This window comes from Scyliorhinus canicula, chromosome 3, assembly GCF_902713615.1.
Source record: "Scyliorhinus canicula chromosome 3, sScyCan1.1, whole genome shotgun sequence".
Classification (NCBI taxonomy): Eukaryota; Metazoa; Chordata; class Chondrichthyes; order Carcharhiniformes; family Scyliorhinidae; genus Scyliorhinus; species Scyliorhinus canicula.
Window position 1 is genome coordinate 44,431,485 of NC_052148.1, and position 22,558 is coordinate 44,454,042.

The 22,558-nt window shown below is 48.8% G+C and overlaps 1 protein-coding gene across 2 annotated transcripts in view; it reads left to right on the top strand.

Moving 5' to 3' along the window:
* katnal2 (katanin p60 subunit A-like 2) overlaps window positions 1-22,558 on the top strand; it is a 138,217-nt gene that overhangs the window by 62,055 nt on the left and 53,604 nt on the right. The window contains exons 8-11 of one of the 2 annotated variants that reach the window (XM_038790472.1): window positions 2,266-2,343; window positions 2,768-2,866; window positions 2,948-3,011; window positions 11,566-11,615. In XM_038790472.1, coding sequence (XP_038646400.1) covers window positions 2,266-2,343; window positions 2,768-2,866; window positions 2,948-3,011; window positions 11,566-11,615 — 291 coding nt within the window. Of the gene's footprint in view, window positions 1-2,265; window positions 2,344-2,767; window positions 2,867-2,947; window positions 3,012-11,496; window positions 11,616-22,558 lie in introns of both variants that reach the window. The other variant, XM_038790471.1, reaches the window with a different exon arrangement.

A 22,558-nucleotide genomic window follows, 5' to 3' on the forward strand; every position in this document is an offset into this window, starting at 1 on the left:
TCATACAAATGTTTAAAGGATGGGGTAACCATAGTACCCAGATAGTAAACCCTGAAAGGGACCACTTAAATGGATAATTAGGTAAAGGGGAAGGTCTTTCTCTAAGCCCACCCAATGGCATAGCCTCAGACTTTGTAAAATTGATTTTCTAGCTTGTGAAAAGGCCACCACATCAATAAGAGCAGGAACAGAAAATCCAGCTTAGATACAAACAAAATACATCATCCGCATAAAGCATGATCTTGTGCTGCTTCCCTAAGTGGCCCCAAAACCGAAAGGTCTAATTGCCGCTGCCAGGGGCTGTATGGCTATTGCGAACAATAACGGGGATGACTGGCATCCCTGTTCAGTCCCTCACTGGAGACAAAAGTTCTCAGACCTATAACTGTCCGCCAGAGGGTTTTTATAAAGCACCAATACACAACTCGAGTGTTTAAATAAATAATAATCTTTATTAGTGTCACAAGTAGGCTAACATTAACACTGCAATGAGGTTTATTTCACTCCACCCGGTCAAAAGCTTTCTCTGCATCTAAGGAGATCATTAAATCATCTAACGCCCGTCTTTGAAGGACCTGAATACCATTCAATAATCGCCTGACATCGTTACATGAATTCTGGCCTTTTATGAACTCAGTCTGATCGCCCTGGATGATCAAAGGGAGAATTCCCTGAAGCGCTGTGAGGCAACAATTTCAAATCTAAATTCGGGAGGAAAATTGGCCTATAATAATAAGAAAGGAGTGCCGACTCTTCGGATCCTTGCCTGCCTTCAGAATTAAGAAAATATTTGCTTCGCGAGAGTGTCTGCGACAGTGTAGCCATCTAAGATGGCCACCTGCAAAGGACCATGGGAATTATGGCCAACCCAGGACTCAGACAGATACAGAGCCTATGTGTATCTGAAACAAAGGCCGGATCGAAACCTCCGCTCGTTTGCATTTCAATGGCCCATTTTCCCAGGACAATAGAACTCCAGTCAAGTAAGCGGTACAACCACAGACTGATCGGCGCCACTCCCTTTACTCAGAAAGCCCAACTGCCAAGGTCAATGACCGCTAAGGACCAGCCCAGTTACCAAGGCACCCGCCCCTTTATTGGCCGAAATCCAAAACTATCATGACCTGGGGGCTTAGCAGATTGAAGCTCCTTCAAGATAAGAGCCATTTCCCTTTTAGAAATAGGAGCATTCAGGATCAACCTTTGGTGCTTGGAGATTGCTGGGAGTTTAACAGAGAGATGAAGCGCTCCATAAGTGTCAATTCATCCTCGGACTGGTCTGCTTTCTATAAATCGGTATAAAAATTGAATCAGGACAGTAAGCCAGCAAGTGCAGAGACTTGGACTGAGCACGGTACAGGGTCAAGCTGGCTAAGAGGAAGGGTAGGCTGGGGGAACTCAAACTCAGTGGGTCTGGCCGCCTGGAGTGTATCTGCTTCAATGCACAGAGTATAACAGGTAAGACAGATGAACTTAAAGCCTTGATTCACGCATGGAACTTGAATGTGGTTGCTGTAACTGAGACTTGGTTAAAAAAGGGACAGGACTGGCAGCTAAATATTCCAGGATATAGGTGTTTTAGGCGAGATAGGGAGGAAGGTAAAAGAGGTGGGGGAGTTGCAATACTGGTTAGAGAACATATTACAGAGGAGGACACCATGGAAGAATCAAGTAATGAGGCACTAAGGGTAGAACTGTGTGTTAGTATAGAAATTACCATTTTCCAATGTGTAAAATGGGGCTCAACATCAATCTTTCTTGCAACAGTTTCTGGTTGTGATTTGAAATCTGTGGGCACAGTCAAATGTTTGATGTAAAAAAAATACCAGATGTGTTTCAAGCATTCCGTGTAGTCTTGACATGTGTCTCCCATGTTTACATGTTAAATCACCAATGCACCATAATTATCTGTTGCACAATGATTTTTAAAATCATATTTTTATGTTGTTTTTATCTTTGCATTAGACAATTATTTTAGCAACCTTACTGTTTGAACCAGTGATGCTGCCCTTGCTGTTCACCTCTTGCATTTGAAATTTCAGCTGAGAGCTTCTTTATCCCCTCAGTTTGGTCTTTGTGGGAGCAAAAGCGACCTAGATTCCATAATTAAAAGGGAACTTTAGGGATTCAGTATCAGGAAATGAAAGATTAAAAATCTATCACTTTGTGACAGATGAGACATTCACGAAAGAATTATAATGATGGGTATATAAAATATGTGTGGTCATCTTCTGTATACTCATGTTTGAAATTTTATTTTTATAGGAACGGCTAATAAAACCTCTGGGTGCCTTCATAGGAACGAATGGTGAACTGAGAGACCTTGCCGTTGTTGTTAGCAGGGTAAGCCATAAAATGTGTACCTCATACATTCAATCAGCTTCTTTAGCAAATAATTGTGGGGGATTAACAGAAATGAGTCTTTCAACTTTTAGGTTTGATTTTGTACTTTTAGCAAGTACTTCTGGTCCATTTCAGTACAGGTAATTGCAAACTGTAATCCATGAGCGTAAAATTTGACTTAGTAGAGATAGAAAAGATGAGATTGAATTAGAACTGGTACAACAGATCAATCGGATGAAGGCTTTGCATCACATGATAACCATATTTTCTTTTTTTAGATGGTGGCTGACCTGTTAGACGTTGGCAGTATTTCGGAGTTGCTATTTAAATGTTTAAGCTCAACAAGTCTTTTGAGAGAAATTAAAAATATGTTCCCAATTTCTGGAGAACTTTTAACAAATTAGATTGATTTTATCTATTTAAGGATATTTATCTACATAATCCAAATGTGAGATGGGACGACATAATTGGGCTGGAACCAGCCAAACGACTCGTTAAAGAAGCTGTTGTCTATCCTATTAAGGCAAGTTGTTTTAAATTAACATCATGTTCAATGTTTGCCTGTTATACATATGATTCTTAGTCTTGTACTTCTTACCTCTAGTACCCACAGCTGTTTACTGGGATTCTTTCCCCATGGAAAGGACTGTTACTTTATGGACCACCAGGTAAGAGATGTTGTTGGAATAACAACAGAAAAATCTAGCAATGCTGAAGTCAGGTGCCTTCTGTGTAGAGAGAAAAGTGAATTTGTGTTTCAGGCTGATGGTCCTTCACCAGAACTCAGAAAGGGATTTTATGGCATGTTTTTGCGAATCAGCAGAGGAAGGAATGGGTTTAATTGTTGCGATTAATGATCTTGCTTCTGGATCAGAATGTCTTAAGTCGTGCTGTGCCTTTCTGGGAGATAATGTGACAAAAATTGGCAGCAACAACAATTTATGTTTATATGGTGTCTTTAGCATCATATAATGTTGCAGAGTGCTTTGCAGGATTTTTATAAAGCAAAATTTGACATCATGCCACATAAGATGATACTAGGGCAGATGACTAATAGCTTGGTCAGAAAGATGGGCTTTAAGGAGCATCTTTTTTTTAAATTTAAAGTAACCCAAATCTTTTTCCATTTGAGGGGCAATTTAGCGTGGCCAATTCACTTACCCTGCACATCTTTAGGTTGTTCGGGTGAGACCCACGTATACACCGTGAGAATGTGCAAACTCCACACGGACAGTACCCGGGGCCAGGATCGAACCCGGGTCCTTGGCACCATGAGCAGCAGTGCTAACCACTGCACCACCGTGCTAACCCTAAGGAGCATATTAAAGGAGGAAAGAGAGGTCTGGGGAGGAAATTTCAGAGCCTTGGATGCACAGCCACTGATGATGGAACAATTAAGATCAGGGATCCTCTGTTGTACCTTCATTGTGGTGGGTAAAACTGCACTTTGAGGAGGCAACATACTGTTAGGCAAGGGAGATATTAGGAAATTGGGCCTAGAAATTAGACCCCAATGTAGCAGGCAATTTGGGGTTAGACTGAGTGGAAAAAAACTTGCTAGCACAGAGTCAGAGGGATACGCCCACACCTGGCCGAGTTACATTGTCCCAGTCTGACTTAAATTTGTTATTGGGAACACACCGGATACCCCATATCCATTGTTCTTCGAGACACTCCTGTCTGATCAGCTATTAGTCCATTACAGAAGTTGATGGCCTCTTTGTCAGTCAATGGGAGGTTAGTTACATATCAATAGCATTGTTCTGTTCTTTTGTATACATGGGAGTGGGCAATCAAACAGCCAGATAACGGAGATGTGTTCAAGCCTGAAAACGCCAGCAGAGACCTTTATGTGAAGAAATGAGAGAGAGAAAGAATGCTGTTCTGAACAGTTAAAGGGCAGAAGGATTTGGAAAATCGGCTGAGAGAGGTCATAAAATTTGCCCCAGAGGCAGGCTTTGAGAAAAGGTTCGGAAGGAATTTCCCTAACAGAAGAATTTTGCTTCCTAAATGCAAGTATCTGTGTAAATGGAACGAGAGCTGCATGTTTATTTAAAGTGGTGTTTAATGGCACTAAGAAATTACATGATGTGGTGGTGCTGGTGTTGGACTGGAGTGGACACATTAAGAAGTCTTAAAACATCAGATTAAAGTCCAACAGGTTTATTTGGAAATCATTAGCTTTCGGAGCGTAGCTCCTTCATCAGGCTCCTTCATTCACCTGATGAAGGAGCAACGCTCCGAAGCTCGTGATTCCAAATAAACCTGTTGGACTTTAACCTGGTGTTGTAAGAAATTACATGTAATCTGTTATTGTTAGGGTTTAAGGTTAAATGTTTAAATATTGTTTATTTTCTTTTGTTTAATAAAGTTTGTTCATAAAATAATCAAGCCCTATTTCTTATATTATCATTCCTGAAACAAATCGATCTTCCTGTACCACATTAAAACTTTAAAAAGTTATGGTTCTGGTCCAGTCTCTTAGCCACTGTTGAGAGCTGACCAGACATCTGTAACAATACTTTGAATGACTGAGACTTTAATAATAATCTCATTAGTGTCACAAGTAGGCTTGCATTAACACTGCAATGAAGTTACTGTGAAGAACCATTTTTTCCCATTTTGTTCCTGAATGTGATGACTCATGCTGCACTCCAGTCCCATAGATAATTGCAGCTTGACAACTTTGTGTCTAAATGATCATTCATCATATGTGAACCTGCACTGTACCATCATTCACCTTGCTGAACATCCTCCCTCACCCCATGACCACTCATGCACACTTTTCAGAAGCATTTCCTAGATAGGAAACCCTGGCTGATTTTTGTTCTTGGGGCATTAAGTTTAATTGTGGTATTGCTACAAGTAGCCCAGACCAAGTCAAAGCCAGGACCTTGACATCACATCATATTAGGATGGATTAAGGTGAGGGTAGGATGTTCACCAGAATGAAATAGTGTGGGGGTATTGTGTAGGTTCACATCATGAAGAATGATAAGTAAGAACAGCAATTATCTATCAAGCACAGTGGCTTTACTCAGCTATGGTCATTGAGGGAGTTCTAACGAGTAGGTAGATAAACCAAAGTCCTATTTGTCAGTTGTTCTGGATACTAAAAATCATGCCACGAGTAATTAAGCCTCGGGAGTCAGAGGGTTACGCCCACACCTTGCATGAGTTACATTGTGTCCATTCAGATTTAAACTTGTTAGTGGGAATACACAGGATGGCCCTATTCATCAGGGCGAGTCACGCAAGATTCATTGTCCTTCAGAAAGACGTTTGTCTGACCAGCTATTAGCCAATTACAGAGTCTGATGGCCTCTTGTCCGTTAATGGGAGGTTAATTGCACATCAATAGCATAACTCTGTTCTTTTGTACAAATGAGAATGGGAAATCAACATCCGAGATAACACTGATGGGTTCTAATCTGAGCACCCCAGGAGAGACCGTTGTTTGAGGGACTGGGTGGAGCTTAGAGAGAGAGAAAGAATCCTATTTCAACAAGTACAGGGCTGTTTTCAAAAAGTACAAGTGCAAAAAGGCTTTGGAAAGCAACTGAGAGAGCACATGAAGTTGCCACCAAGACAGGCTTGTAAAATAGTTCTGAAAGAACTTGCCTAACAGAAGAAAAGGTGCTTCGTAATGCAAATATTGTGTTTCCCTGTCTGTGTAAGTGGAATGAAAGCTGCATGTTCATTTAAAGTGCTGTTTAATGGGCATCTGTGTGCTAAAGTTAAGAAACTGCATATAATCTGTTATTGTTTGAGTTAAAATTTAAATATTGTTTTTAATTTATTTTGATAAAGTTTTTAAGTAAAATAACCAAGCTTTATTTCTTACATTTTCACTCCTGGAACAAATTGATCTTTCCACACCACCTTAAACACTTATAAAGGTTGCGGCTCTGGTCCAGTATCTTAGCCACTGGGTGCTGACCAGGTGTCCGTAGCACTTAAGTGCATGGTAATGCTACTTAAGAACCTCAGTAGATCCAAGGGATGGAGACGAAAAGCAAAGTACTGCGGATGCTGGAATCTGAAACCAAAGAGAAAATGCTGGAAAATCTCAACACGTCTGCCAGCATCTGTAAGGAGAGAAAAGAGCTAACGCTTCGAGTCCAGATGACTCCTTATCAAAGCTAAAAGACATAGAAAGTGGGAAATATTTATACTGTGGAGTGAGAGAATAAAAGGGATGGAATCTGCCTGGCATCTTCCCTACCACCATAACATGGGAGGCAGGTCAAGGTTAGCAGGCAGGGGGTTGACAGGCTACCTATTGTATTTTACAAACTCTCCCATCTTCAACTATGGCAGTGGGGGCCTGCATAATGTAGCCCCATGTCAGGCTGTTGCAAAATCTTATTGCTAAGAGATTTCCTTAGCTATAAATCTTTATGGAATTTCATAATGAACTGATAGGGAAGGGTATATAACAAATTTACGAATTTGTTGTTAATTATGCATGTTATAAGGAAACTACCTGCTCTTCAGTATAATTGGAGAGTGCAAATGTTGCTTGCAGACAAGTTCTGTGCAAGGCTTATTGGTCACTTGACTTTCTTTCAAATTAGGTGACTGCTCTTGTTGTACTTGGAGCATGACAGCAACATTTTAGCTGCATAGCACTCACTTGGAATAAGTGTGGAAGGGGAGGCAATGTTATTACATAAAAATTAATTCCAGGGATTCCTAACCCCTGCTGCTCGGTAGAGACTTTCATTCTGATAATCTAAGCTGAATTCAAACATTCCTCTTAATCAATTGCACCACCCACTCCCTAGATTATATATTTCTTCTGACAAAGAACACAAGAAATAGGAATTGGGGGCAGACCATTTGGAGCTCTTCAAGACTGCACAACCGTTGAATAACATCATGACTAATCTTTTACCTCAACAACCATCTTCCCGTACAATGTTCTTATGTTCTCCTCAACACAAGAACCAGTCTTGTGAGCCTTCTGGGCAAAGTAGTTACTTTCTTGAAGCTCTGCAATCTATGTTTTGTTTTTGAAGAGAATTGGAATAGATGTGATGGGCTGACTGGCCTCTTTGCTGTAACTAGTCTATGATTCTTTGTCCTTCCTTAGGAAAGAACCAAAATTGTACATAGTTCTCCAGATTGGCTTCAACAATGCCCTCTATGACTGTAGTAAGACCTTTTACTTTTGTACTCCGATTTCTTTGTATGAAAAGCTAGCAGGTCCATTTACCTTCTCGTTGCTTTCTGTACTTGTGTATTAACTTTCTACAATTCTTGTACAAACAAATGCAAACATTTCTCAGCCTTCCAGGCATTCAGAAAATATTTGCCTTTCTTATTTTCTGGCCAAAGTGGACAACTTCACATTTCACCACATTATATTCCATCTGCCATATTCTTGTCCATTCACTCATCCTGTCTCACTGCTTCTGTAGCCTCTTGTGTCCTTGTCACCGTTTACTTTCCCACCTAACTTTGTATCATCAACACACTTAAAATTGTTATCTCAGCCCCCTCACCTCAGTCATTAATATAAATTGCAAAGAGTTGAGGCCGAAGTACTGATCCTTGTGGTACCCTGCTCGTTAAACCTGCCAACTTGAAAAAAATCCTGGGAGGGATTTACGTTGGCTGATGGCAAAATCGGAAACGCAATTGGGTGGAGAATAGGTTCTGACTTATTCGCCCGATACACTTAGCACGTGGCCTGGTCCATCGTTGCATCCTTACCTACCCACCACTCCCATTTCCCACCCTCCCAAGGTATGTCACATCATTCCAGGGTACTGGGACTGTGTCGGCATTATCAGTGGGTCACTGTCGAGGGCAGGGGGATGGGGTGGGGGCGCGATGATAACCCTCAGAGCTGGGCGCTGGTGCTCCTCAATCTATGCCATAATCTAACACCTGCCTGACTGCTGAGTGCTCGCTCACACCCATCACCTGCACGCGGTAATGCATTGCGGAAGAAAGTGACAGTCTTTCTACTGGCTGTGCACAAGGGTGTTTATTGTTCAGCATATGTCCTCGCTCCTCCGATGGTGCAGCCCCCCTCACCCCCACCCACCCCCCACCCCTTACCTACCCCGTTACCTCCTCCCGGTGCCCTCAGTGATCCTCGATGTGCTTTGCCCTCCTAGCTCTACCACTACATCTAGGTGTCTCCGAAGGATGCACATCTGAAGTTGAGGCAGCCAGCTGCTTACCTCGTCCCGTGGCCTTTGATGCCCCTGGTGTCTTCAGGGGGCCCAGCTCACTTCTCGACGGCACATTCACAGATGTGCCGCCCTGCCGTGTGTGCTGACCCCGAGATGCAGCCTCATCAGAGGGGTGGAACTCGGTAGAACCGTCGGCGCCCCATAATTGGCACTCAGCATCCCCTCCTCCAGGTCGGTGCCCATAGGGCCCTGGGGTTCACCTTGGACGGAAGGGCAGCTGGTTTGAGCCCCGGCTGCCCCTGCATCATCTGGCTCTGCCAGCCCTGGTCGTTCCCCATGCTCTGCACCATCATGTTGCCGCCCTCAGCGATGCTCCTCCGTGATTGGGTCATGCTCTGCAGCAACTTGGCAATGCCCACCTGCGACTGGGACAAGCTCCGCAACGCCTCGCCCATTCCGATCTGAGAGTGGGCCATACCTGCAGAACCTCATCAGACCAAGGCTGGCCAGCCAGACCAAGGCAGGCGAGCAGCATGGTTCAATTCCCATACCAGCCTCCCCGAACAGGCGCCGGAATGTGGCGACTAGGGGCTTTTCACAGTAACTTCATTGAAGCCTAATCATGACAATAAGCGATTTTCATTTCATTTCAAAATTGGCCTGATACTGGGTGACATACCCAGCAAGGCCAACATACTGCCAAGACCCTCAGCCATGTCCGTCACCGACTGCGCAATGCCTTGGAAACCTTCACTCATGGTGCTGGCGTTGTGCACCAAGCTCTCCATTGCGTTCGCCAACCTAGCTGTGTTGGCCTCGGTGCCGCTCATTGCCGGCGCCATCCCCTGCGCCCATAGCCTCTGGGACTCCTCCAACCAGCTATAGACCTGCTGGAGTGACGCAGACACCTCCCTCTGAATGTCCTGGCCACTCCCTATCATCTCCATTACCTCCGACTAACCTTGTTCCAGAGGCTCAGCATCAGGCTGACAACTGGGTCCAGGGATCCAGCAGACCTCCAACTGCTGTCCGCCTGGGGGTTCCTGCCTCCACCAGATGTGCATAATCAGCAGTGTGGTGCTCACCAGATTGTGCCCCAGAAGCCTGTCTACTAACATTTCCCATTGAGGTGTGTGGAGAGTGGGAATGACAGCATTGCCATGAGTATAACAGTTGTAGCCTGGTAGCTCTCCTCCGAGATGTTTGCCTCGGGGTCAGGCGAAACTGTTGCCCGGGATGGGCCGTTGCCGTCGGCTGGTGGACCTGCAGGAGAATGAACATGTGGTCAGTGGGAGGGATGGGTCGGTCATTAGGGAAATCAGTACTCGGGTTTGTCTGGTCCTTCGGGTGGAGCCTGGTGGTTCCTCACCTCTGTGGCATCCGCCAGCGTCCGCGTTGGTGACCGTCCTCTCAGCCACTCCAGTCACCTCCAGAGCCAGCTCCTCAGAGGAGGTGAGGATTCTCAGACCCAGCACCCCACCGAAAGTCTGGGCCCTCTCCCACCGATTCTGGGAGAGCTTTTCCTGAGGAGACACCGAGAGCATCATTAGTCACACACATAGTTCACAGATGTTTGGGGGAGATGTGAAGGAGTATTGGGATGGAGGGAGGGTTGAAGGGGAGGTGGATGGAGGGAGGATTGAAGGGGAGCTGGATGAAGGGAGGATTGGGGGTTCACCTGGGGGGATGCTCCCTTGGGGGTGGGGGAACGGGGGTGGGGGAGGTGGTGGGGGGGGGGGGGGGGGGACGTTTGTGTCTACTCACTTGTGCTGCCCAGTATAGGTTGTTTATCTTCCAACACCGGAGGAAAGTCTTCCTGATCACAGTACCCGAGCTGACTGCTGCTGTCACCTCTTCCCAGGCAGCACTGGCTGCCTGGTGGCTCAACCTCTGGAACCCTCAGGGAACAGGACATCCCTCCGGGCCTCCACGCGCGCGTCCAGGATTCCTTCCCAGGGCAGTGTCCCGGATCTTGGTGCTGGTCTCCTCGGCGCCAGTGTTGTGAGCTGGCTTGGGTTGGCCTGAGCAAGTGCAGCCTAAGTGCTGCTTGACCTTGTTGGGGGGGGGGGGTTGGGGTAGGGGGGGGGGGGGGGGGTAGGAGGGGGGGGGGGGGGGTTGGGGGATGGGGGGGGGGGGGTGGGGGTGTAGGGGGGGGGGGGGGGGGGGGGGGGGGGGGGGGGGGGGGGGGGGGGGGGGGGGGCAGTTGATGCTCACTTCAGCTGCTCAGGCCCACAGATAATGACTTTTATCACAAGTAGAGGACCCAGGCTGACTTCTTCATTACTAGCCCAGAATACTAATACCATCTGCAATGTCCCAGCAGCAGCGTGGTTGCATTTAACTAAATCAACACAAAAATGAATCATAGAATCAGAGATTTCAGAGTGCAGAAGGAGGCCATTTGGCTCATTGAGTCTGCACCGGCCCTTGGAAAGAGCACCCAACTCAAGCCCACGCCTCCACCCTATCCCCGTAACTCAATAACCCCTCCTAACCTTTTGGACACTAAGGGCAATTTAGCATCGCCAATCCACATAACCCGCACATCTTTGGACTGTGGGAGGAAACCGGAGCACCCGGAGGAAATTCACACAAACAAGGGGAGAACGTGCAGACTCCGCACAGACAGTGACCCGAGCCGGGAATCGAACCTGGGACCCTGGAGCTGTGAAGCAACTGTGCTATCCACTGCACTGCCCTCTGCAACTTGAGATCTCCTGTTTCATGTTTTAGTTCCACCCTTGCTCTGGTGCCTTTAATAATTTGGCAATTGAGGAAGTTACATTAATCATTTTAAGTGAGTATTTTGTTTTTGATCAATAATGTGTTAGATGCCAAAGCTGTAGTGAACAAGCAGTACACAGTGAGCTATATATGGTTATCAACAAATTATTATAAAGTATCCATCGTTGCTATATGTTCCTTGCAAATTGTGTATACTAATCTTCATTATGTTTAATGTCTTCCAGATTGTCTTATGAAATATTAATAACTGTGTTTTGTTAAGGTACTGGAAAAACATTGCTTGCAAAGGCTGTCGCCACTGAATGTAACACAACCTTCTTCAACATTTCAGCCTCGACCATTGTCAGTAAATGGAGGGGAGATTCTGAAAAGCTTGTTAGGGTAGGGAGCTTTCTATTGGTTCCGCTGTCAAATATTCTTGTGCCACATGTCTCCCTTTAGGGCGTTTACTAGTGAGTAAGTACAATATGTGATGTGGCACTGAGCTGAGTACACCCAAGTCCCAATCTCAACATTTGAAAGTTTCACACCTTTTCAGAAGATATTCTGCTTTTCCATTGTTGACAAAGAGAATAACCTCATACTTCTCAATGCTATAGCCACTTGGTGAAGGATGGAACTGGAGCCAATTTTTAAATACATTACGCTTGGTCTCGATGTTCAAGTCAATAATATAAATTATATATAACTGAGGCCCCATGCTGATCCTTGTGGGCCTCGATTTGCTGCCAGCCTGCCAACATGAAAATGCCTATTTTCCTGACTCTCTTGCTTTCAGTCCATTTTCTATCCTTGTTAATATTTTATCCCTGACTCCTTGAGCCCTTATCTTGAAACTTACTTTTTGCATGGCACCTTATTGAATGCTTTTTGGAAATCCAAGTATATTATTGCTTTATCTACCTCACTAGTTACATCCTCAAATCTCTTGATAAATTTGTTTCATCAAACATATTGCCTTTTTATCAAACCACGTATTTTTTCAAACGCATTTTATTCAAACTTGAATCAAAGTAGGTTACAGCAAATAAACACCCCGGAAGCAATCTTCCCAACAATCAACTATACATTTTGTACAGGTTCTTCTCCTTTTTCACCCCCCCCCCCCCCCCCCCCCCCCCCCGCCCCCTCCCCATCACCCACCACCTGCGGTGAACAGCTCTTCCAATATCACGACTCTGGACTGATCTTTGGTAAGAGAACAATAAGAAAGTTCAGATTTTATTCCCCTCAACATCTGGAGCTTTTGTTTGCAAAGACGATCAACTAAAAAAAAAATTGAAAGTTGCGCTGGTAATCTCAAAATTGTTACAATACAGAAGATGACCATTCAGCCCATCATGTCTGCACCAGCTCTCCAACTGAGCAATTCACTTAGTGCCATTTTCCTGCCTTGCAAATTCTTCCTTTTCATTTAAAAATAAAAACTTATTTTATTCAAACTTGTATCAAAGTAGGTTACAGCAAATAAACACCTCGGAAACATTCTTCCCAACAATCAACTATACAGTTTGTACAGATTTAACTCCCCCCCCCCCCCCCCCCCCCCCCCCCCCCCCCCCCCCCCCCCCCCCCCCCCCGCGACGAACAGCTCCTCAAACACGGTCACAAACATCCCCCACTTTTTCTCGAACTCCCCTGCTGAGCCCCTTAACTCATACTTTATCTTCTCTAACCACAGGAAGTCGTACAGATCACCTAACTGTGCTGTTACCCCCGGTGGCGATGCCGACCGCCACTCCAGCAAAATTCGTTGCCGTGCAATCAGAGAGGCGAAGGCCATGACATCGGCCTTCCTCCTCTCCATGAGCTCCGGCTTCTCTGAAACCCCAAATATCGCCACCAAAGAGTCCGGGTCCACTCCCTCCTCCACTATCCTGGCTAAGACCGCGAGCACTCCCGCCCAGAATCTTCCCAATTTTTCACGACCCCAAAACATGTGCGAATGATTCGCTGGCCCCCGCCCACACCTCTTACACTCATCGGCTACCCCCTGAAAGAACCCACTCATTCTCGCCCGAGTCATATGCACCCTGTGCACCACCTTGAACTGTATCAGGCTCATCCTTTATCTTTCCATATCTTTACCGTGGACTGTACCACTGGATTCCCTGAATACCTACTCGGAGCCATTGGCAATGCTGCCGTCACTATAGCCCTCAAACTAGACCCCTTACAAGATTCCTCCTCCATCCTAACCCACTCTAAACCTTCTCCTTCCCACCACCGCCGCATCTTGTGCACATTCACCGCCCAATAATAATGAAGCAAGTTTGGCAACGCCAAGTCCCCCTCCTGCCTCTGCCTCTGTAGCAGGGTCCTCCCCACCCTCGGCACCTTCCCCGCCCATACAAAGTCAGAGATGGTTGTGTCCACTTTCCGAAAAAAGGCCTTTGGTATAAAGGTCGGGAGAGCCTGACAAATACACAAGAACCTTGGCAGAATATTTATTTTCACCACTTGGACCCTCCCCGCCAACGTTAATTGCATGTATCCCATCTCTTAAGATCCTCCCTGGCCTCCTCCACCAGCGTCGTTAAGTTCCACTTATGGAGCCCCGTCCATTCCCTCGCTACCTAAATCCCCAAGTACCTAAACCTATCCCTTGCTACCATAAATAGCATCCCACCTAAATTAGCCCACTGTGCCAGCTCATTCATTGGGAATACCTCGCTTTTCCTTACATTCAGCTTGTATCCTGAGAACCCTCCAAACCTCCCCAACAGGCCCATAATCCTTCCCATACTCTTCAACAGATCGGAAACATACAGCAAGAGGTCATCGGCATAGAGCAACACCCGATGCTCCCTCTGTCCCATCATTATCCCATGCCAGTCTGCCGACCCCCTGAGAACCATCGCCAATGGCTCTGTGGCCAGCGCAAACAGCAGCGGCGACAGCAGGCACCCCTGCCTCGTACCCCTGTGTAAGTCAAAGCTTTGAGAGCTCATATCATTCGTCCTCACCCTCGCTCTTGGCGCCACATACAGCAACCGCACCCATGCCACAAATCTCGGCCCAAACCCAAACCTTCACAAAACTTCGAACAAGTACCGCCACTCCACCTGATCAAATGCTTTCCCCGAGTCCATGGACACCACCACCTCTGGTACCAGAGCTCTCGACGGATTCATCACCACATTCAACAGCCGTCTTCTATTACTCGCAAGCTGCCTGCCCTTCACGAAGCCTGTTTGATCTTCTGCAATCACCCCCGGGACACAATCCTCCATCCTCCCCGCCAACAACTTAGCCAATACTTTCACATTCGTGTTCAATAGTGATATGAGTCTATACAACCCACATTCCACCGGATCCTTCCCTTTTTGGGGGATTAGTGTGATTACTGCCTGCTTCATCGTTTCCGGCAACTCCCCCTTCTCCAGTGCTTCATTAAACGTCCCCAACAGATGTGGTGCCAGGTCCACTGCAAATTCTTTATAAAATTCTGCCAGGTACCCATCCGGCCCAGGGGCCTTCCCCGACTTCATATCCCTGATACTATCCAGCTCCTCCCTCAGCCCCAGGGGCTCCTCCAACGCCGGCCTCTTTGCTTCCTCCACCTGGGGAAATTCCAGCTCGTCCAGAAACCACCCCATGTCCCCCTCCTCTCCTGGGTCTGCTGTCCCTGGTAATACTCTCTAAATGCCTAATTTATCTTCCCTGGCTTTGACACCACATCCCAGCCCCAGTCCAGATCTTCAATATTTCCCTGGACGCAGTCTGCCTCCACAGCTGGTGGCAGCATGCGGCTCGCTTTCTTCCCATACTTGCATTGTACCCCTCTTGCCCTGCGCAGTTGCCCTACCTCCTTCCCCGTTGTCAGCCTGTCAAATTGCCCCAGCAACGTTTTCCACCTCGCCAATCCCTCCACTGTGGGCACCCTCGAATATTCCCTGTCCACCTCCACTATCTTGCTCAGTAGATGGTCATGTTCCGCCCTCCTTTCCTTATTCGCACGAACCGTAAATGAGATCATTTCTGCCCGGACCACTGCCTTCAGTGCTTCCCAAAAAATGCCCGCCCACACCTCCCCATTCTGATTCAACTCCACATAATTCCTAATCGCCAACCGCACCTTATCACAAAAACCTCCATCCGCCAACAACCCCGAGTCAAATCTCCACTTCGGCCTCTGCTCTCGTCCCGTACTGAACCAAATATCCAGCCAGTGGGGTGCTTAATCCAAGATAACTATCCCCGTATACTCTGCCCCCTCCACCCCAACCAAAATCTCCTGACTCACTGCAAAGTAATCAATCCTCGAATACACCTTTATAGACGTATGAAAGAAGGAATACTCCCTTCCCCCTGGGTTGTGAAAGTGCCATGGATCCACCATACACATCCTCTCCATAAAGCCCCCAGATCCCTTGCCATTCGTACCCTACCCATCGATCTGGGGCTCGATCGATCCAACCTCAGCTCCAGGACACAATTAAAATCTTCTCCCATGATCACCTGGTACGTGGCCAAATCCGGGATTGCTGCCAGCAACCCCCTCATAAAATCGACATCATCCCAATTTGGGGCATACACATTTACCAACACTACTGGTGCCCCTTCCAATACCCCACTCACAATCACATATCTCCCACCCGGATCCCTCACTTCCTTCACACTCTCAAATTTCATTTTTTGCTCGTTAAAATCTCCATTCCCCTCGATTTCAAATTAAACCCAGAGTGAAAAACCTGCCCGACCCACCCCTTCCTGAACCTAACTTGGTCCTTCACACGGAGATGTGTCTCCTGCAAAAAGACAACCCCCGCTTTCAAGCTCCTGAGGTGCGCGAACATTCATGTGGTAGTCACCACTGATGTATGATACTGTGTGTATATATATATATATGGGTTTTACGGTAAGGCCCCTGTACTACAGGTACGGGGGTAGACCCCTGCTTGCTGGCTCCGCCCGGTAGGCAGAGTATAAATATGTGTGCACTCCGTACAGCAGCCATTTTGTCATTTGTAATAAAACCTCGATTACATTCTACTCTCATCTCGTCGTAATTGATAGTGCATCACTTTATTACACAGAGACTTTTCAGAGATGGACCTCCGCATCAAGCTGGATCACCTGCAGCTGCATCCTCAAGCAGACAACGCCAAAAAAGACTTTGAACATTGGCTAACCTGTTTTGAAGCTTACATCGGATCTGCGCCAGACCCAATCCCAGAAGCACAGAAGCTCCAGATTCTGTACACGCGGCTGAGCTACAATGCTTTTCCCCTCGTCCAGGACACGCCGACCTACGCAGAAGCCATGGCGCTACTGAAGGAAAATTACGCTCAGCGGACCAACAAAATATACGCCAGGCATCTCCTCTCCACGCGGCGCCAACTTCCCGGTGAGTCTGTGGAAGATTTCTGGTGTGCCCTGCTCGCCCTAGTGAGAGACTGGCTGCCAGGCCTTTTGGCCACTGAACATTCGAACCTGCTGATGAGAGATCTGCGTTCGTTACAGGCATAGGGTCTGACTACATTTGCCAGCGCCTCTTAGAAGGGGCCACGCTTGACCTCGCGGCAACCAAAAAACTAGCGCTCTCGCTTACGGTCGCCTCCCGCAACGTTCAGGCCTATGCCCCCGACCACGCTGCTCACCCCCCCGTGCATCGTGGACCCCGCCGACGGCCACCCCATCATGGGCTCCATCAGCGACCGCCCCCAGCCAACCCAATGCCTGCTACGCACGGCAGCCAACTAACCCCGGGGGCCCAAATGCTACTTCTGCGGACAGTCAATACACCCCCAGCAGCACTGCCTGGCGCGGAGCGCGCTCTGCAAGGCCTGTGGCAAGAAGGGACATTTCGCTGCAGTGTGCCAGGTCCGCTCAATCGCCGCTATTGTTCCGGCACCCCCCACATGCGGCCAGTGGGCGCTGCCTTCTTCCCCTCCTCGGACCACATGCAGCCAATGGGCGCCGCCATCTTGCCTGTCCCAGAACGCGTGCGGCCCGAGGGCGCCGCCATCCTGCCTCCCCCAGGACCAGTGCGGCCCGTGGGCGCCGCCATCTTACCAGCCTCAGGAACCCTGCCCGTCGGGCACTTCATCAGGCCGCTCATCGCCTGGAACTGCCGACGACCAGCTGCGTCTCGCCTCGGTCACGAACCTCGCGAACACTTCAACAAAGGTAAAGGTCGACGGGCACAAGAGCTCCTGCCTTCTGGACTCCGGGAGCACTGAGCTTCATCCACCCCGATACGGTAAGGCGCTAACCAGAGAATCTCCCTGGCCTCCGTATCCCACTCCGTGGCGATCCGGGGTACTGCATCGCCACCCTCACCGTCCAGGGTGTAGAGTTCAGTGGCTTCCGCCTGGTCCAGAACGGGGTTCTGGGGCCCGACCCCGATCGCATGCGTCCCCTCATGGAACTCCCCCTCCCCCACTGCCCCAAGGTCCTCAAACGATGCCTGGGGTTCTTTCCGTATTACCCAGTGGGTCCCAAACTATGCGGACAAGGCCCGCCCACTCATTCATTCCACTACTTCCCGACCTACTACCTAGCGAAACCACAGTCAAGGGAACGGGCTTGTCAGAATCAGTGGGGAAAGAAGACCCTGTTGAGCTTGACTCCAGTCTGGCACTGTGAAGAGACATGAGAGATGTCAAATAAGTGGGAGGCTCGGGCCGCCGTTGACATACCACTACTCTTATCGTTTTTTCACTTACCTGGTGAGGCGGGGAGGCGAAGCCTGAAGGGCTCTCTCTTCTGGTCGGAAGCGCCCGGGCAGCCGGGCACGACCCGCTCCACAGACAGTGGCAGGTGGGGAGTTTGACTGGGGTGGTATACCTGTCACACCGTAACGCAGGTGTCCTAAGGCGAGCTCAGGGAGTACAGAAACCTCCCGTGGAGCAGAAGGGCAAAAGCTCGCTTGATCTTGATTTTCAGTATGAATACAGACCGTGAAAGCAGGGCCTCACGATCCTTCTGACCTTTGGGTTTTAAGCAGGAGGTGTCAGAAAAGTTACCACAGGGATAACTGGCTTGTGGCGGCCAAGCATTCATAGCGACGTCGCTTTTTGATCCTTTGATGTCGGCTCTTCCCATCATTGTGAAGCAGAATTCACCAAGCGTTGGATTGTTCGCCCACTAATAGGGAACGTGAGCTGGGTTTAAACCATCAAGAGACAGGTTGGTTTTACCCTACTGATGATTACAAGGCAGCACGGTAGCAAGTGGTAGCACTGTGGCTTCACAGCGCCAGGGTCCCAGGTTCGATTCCCCGCTGGGTCACTGCCTATGCGAAGTTTGCACATTCTCCCCGTGTCTGTGTGGGTTTCCTCCGGGTGCTCCAGTTTCCTCCCACAGTCCAAAGGTGTGCAGGTTAGGTGGATTGGCCATGATAAATTGCCCTTAGTGACCAAAAAAGGTTGGAAGGAGTTATTGGGTTACGGGGATAGGGTGGAAATGAGGGCTTAAATGGGTCGGTGCAGACTCAATGGGCCGAATGGGTCCTTCTGCACTGTAAGTTCTATGTTCACCATTTTCCCCTCTGACGGCCGAGGCTCACCAGCCCTTCAACCGTATCAAGGCCGACATCGCCACGGCCGCGACGCGGTTGATTAGGCACTCCCCTTCCAAGTCGAGAGCGATGCATCAGACGCCGCTCTGGCTGCCACCCTCAACCAGACAGGCAGGCTCATGGCATTCTTTTCCCGCACCCTCCATGCCTCTGAAATTTGGCACTCGTCCGTCGAAAAGGAGGCCCAAGCCATCGTGGAAGCTGTGCGGCATTGGAGGCATTAGCTGGCCGGCAGGAGATTCACTCTCCTCGCTGACCAATGGTCGGTTGCCTTCATGTTCAATAACACACAGCGGGTCAAGATCAAAAACGATAAAATTTTGAGGTGAAGGATCGAGCTCTCCACCTACAACTACGAGATTTTGTATTGCCCCGGTAAGCTCAACGCACCCCCCGATGCCCTATCCCGAGGTACATGTGCCAGCGCACAAGTGGACCGACTCTGGACCCTGCACGACAATCTCTGTCACCCGGGAGTCACCCATCAAAGCCTGCAATCTGCCCTACTCCATCGAGGAAGTCAGGGCTATCACCAGAGACTGCCAGGTCTGCGCGGAGTAAACCGCACTTCTACCGGCCAGACCGTGCGTGCCTCTGGAAGGCCTCCCGCCCCTTTGATCGCCTCAGCGTGGACTTCAAAGGGCCCCTCCCCTCCAGCGACCGGAACACGTATTTCCTCAGTGTGGTCAACGAATATTCTCAATTCCCGTTCGCTGTCCCATGCCCTTAGATGACGTCTGCCACCGTCATCAAAGCCCTCAATACCATCTTCGCTCTGTTCGGTTTCCCCGCCTACGTCCACAACGACTGGGGATCCTCTTTTATGAACGATGAGCTGCGCTAGTTCCTGCTCAACAGGGGCATTGCCTCGAGCAGGATGACCAGCTACAACCCTAGGGGCAACGGGCAGGTGGAGTGGAAGAGTGGGACAGTCTAGAGGGCCGTCCAGCTGGCCCTACGGTCCAGAAATCTCCCGGCCTCCCGCTGGCAGGAGGTCCTCCCCGACGCTCTCCACTCCATTCGGTCGCTCCTGTGCACCGCGACTAACGAAACCTCCCATGTCTCTTTGCCTTCCCCAGAAGTCCACCACCGGGGTTTCGCTCCCAACATGGCTGGCAGCTCCAGGACCCGTTCTCCTCCATAGACATGTGCGACTCCACAAGGCGGACCCGTTGGTTGAGAGGGTACAACTACTCCATGTCAACCCGCAATACGCTTACGTAGCGTACCCCGACGGCCGCCAAGACACAGTCTCCCTCAGGGACCTGGCACCAGCTGGTTCCACACACACCCCTCCTCTGCCCCGGCGCCACCCTCCCCCCAGCGCACCCCACTGCAGCCCCCGCTCCAGGACTATCCGTCCTCCCATTGCTCCCACCCGGGGATGAAGAGCATGTCGACACGCTCCCGGAGTGACCGAAGACCAAGCCGACGCCTGAGTCGCCATCAGCACTGCGGCGCTCTCGACGACCCTTCAAGGCAACGGACTGCCTAAATTTGTAATATTTTCTGTGATTTTTAAAAGCAACTTGTCTGTATATAGTTCTCCAACACCCTCGCTGGACTCATTTTTAACAGGGGGTGGATGTGGTAGTCACCACTGGTGTATTATACTGTACATATATATATATATATATATATATGGGTTTTACGGTAAGGCCCCTATCCTACAAGTACAGGGGTAGATCCCTGCCTGCTGGCTCCGCCTAGTAGGTGGAGTATAAATATGTGTGCTCTCCGTACAGCAGCCATTTCATCAGCTGCTGTAGGAGGCCACACATCTCTGTGTAATAAAGCCTCAATTACATTCTACTCTCGTCTCATCGTAATTGATAGTGCATCAACCGTGACCTTTTAACCAGCCCATTCAGTCCCCTGTCGTTCCAGGTTACCAACCTTACTGGAGGCTTGCACTTCCAATCCCCTCTACCATCCATGATCTTTCCCACTTGACTCCTGCCCCTTTAATTCCACTCTGTACCTAGCTCATCCCAGATGGCCCCTTTCTTCACCCTTGACCATGTCATCTCTCACCCCCTGCCGTGTCGCAGAACCCCCCCCCCCCCACTTTTCCCCTTCCCCTTCTTCCCTCCCCCCACTTCCCCTTTCCACCCTCCCGCCAGCCACCCCTCTTGGCCTTCTCTCCCACCACTTCACTTCCGTTCATCAGCATAACCTGCTGGCGTGGCTGCCCCTGCCCAAAGGCACATCCTAATGACTCCCCCCCCCCCCCCCCCACTCCTCAGCTCAAAGAAGAAGGCCTCCTGCTGGCCTTACCCTCCCCCACCCAACAAGGACTTCTCCTCACTCCAGGTAGCCTTCTCCAAAAGCAAACAAACAGATGTTAAACACAAACAGTTCCATAAAACAGGAGGGGGGATGGGAACATGGATCCCCACATAAACCTTTCACCCCTACAACTCCCTACAATCTCAAATTGAACAGACCCCCCCCCCCCTCCCCCGGACAAAAAAAGGTGAAAATCCCCAAATCCCTACACCCACTTCAAACATGCTCCCAACCATTACATAGTGTCAGCACCCTGGTTCCCAAGCATTGTCCACTCAGTTCTCCCCCAGTTTATTCTCCTTAATGATGTCTTCGGCCGCTTCTGAGGTCTCGAAATAACACTCCCGGCCTCCGAACGTCACCCATAATTTCGGCAGGTAGAGCACCCCAAAGCTGATCTTCCGCCAGTACAACACCGTCTTGGCCTTGTTGAAACCTGCCCGCCGTTTGTCAACTTGGCTCCAATGTCCTGATAAATCCAGACGTTATTTCCTTCTCAGTCACAGCCACGCTTCTCCCTGGCCCACCGTAGAATTTTCTTACTCCACAAATTGATGGAGTCTCACGATCACCGCCTGCGGCAGCTCCCCAGTTCTCCATCCCCTCTAAAGTACTCTTCAGGGTGCCACAGCTTCTGCAATGGCCTTTGCATGATCCTCATGTATTTCTTTCCTCTGTTTATGGAATTCCTCCTCGATAAAAGTCATCATTTCTTGTATCTGAGGCCTTACAGCTTGCCCCTCCCCCGCCTGCATGCTGGAAGAGACTGTCTGTGAAGCACAAGACTGTTTCAACTTTCCAGCCAAACCTCTCACTGTTTTCTGCCGAGTCCGGTGATCAGAAGACATACCATTCCAGGGGTAAACTACTCCTCTAACATTCACCTACGCCTTTTCATCAAAATTCCACCCGGATCTGGGTAAAAAGAGCCCTTTTCTGTGACTTTGAACAGGAACAACCCTTTATGTGACCAATCACTCCACGGTTACAAGTGGAAGTCTTTATCAAACCATGTTGATGGTATGTTTGATCATACTATGATTTCCTGAGTGAATTTCCTGAATGATCTTTTTTTTGTTTGGGCAGCACGGTAGCATTGTGGATAGCACAATCGCTTCACAGCTCCAGGGTCCCTGGTTCGATTCCGGCTTGGGTCAATGTCTGTGTGGAGTCTGTACATCCTCCCTGTGTGTGCTCCGGTTTCCTCCGGGTGCTCCGGTTTCCTCCCACAGTCCAAAGATATGCAGGTTAGGTAGATTGGCCATGATAAATTGCCCTCAGTGTCCAAAATTGCCCTTAGTGTTGGGTGGGGTTACTGGGTTATGGGGATAGGGTGGAGGTGTTGACCTTGGGTAGGGTGCTCTTTACAAGAGCCGGTGCAGACTCGATGGGCTGAATGGCCTCCTTCTGCACTGTAAATTCTATGTAAAATTGTTGAGACTTGCTCAATAATAGATTCCAGCATTTTCCTAATGCCTGATGTCAGAACTAATGGCCGATAGTTCCCTGT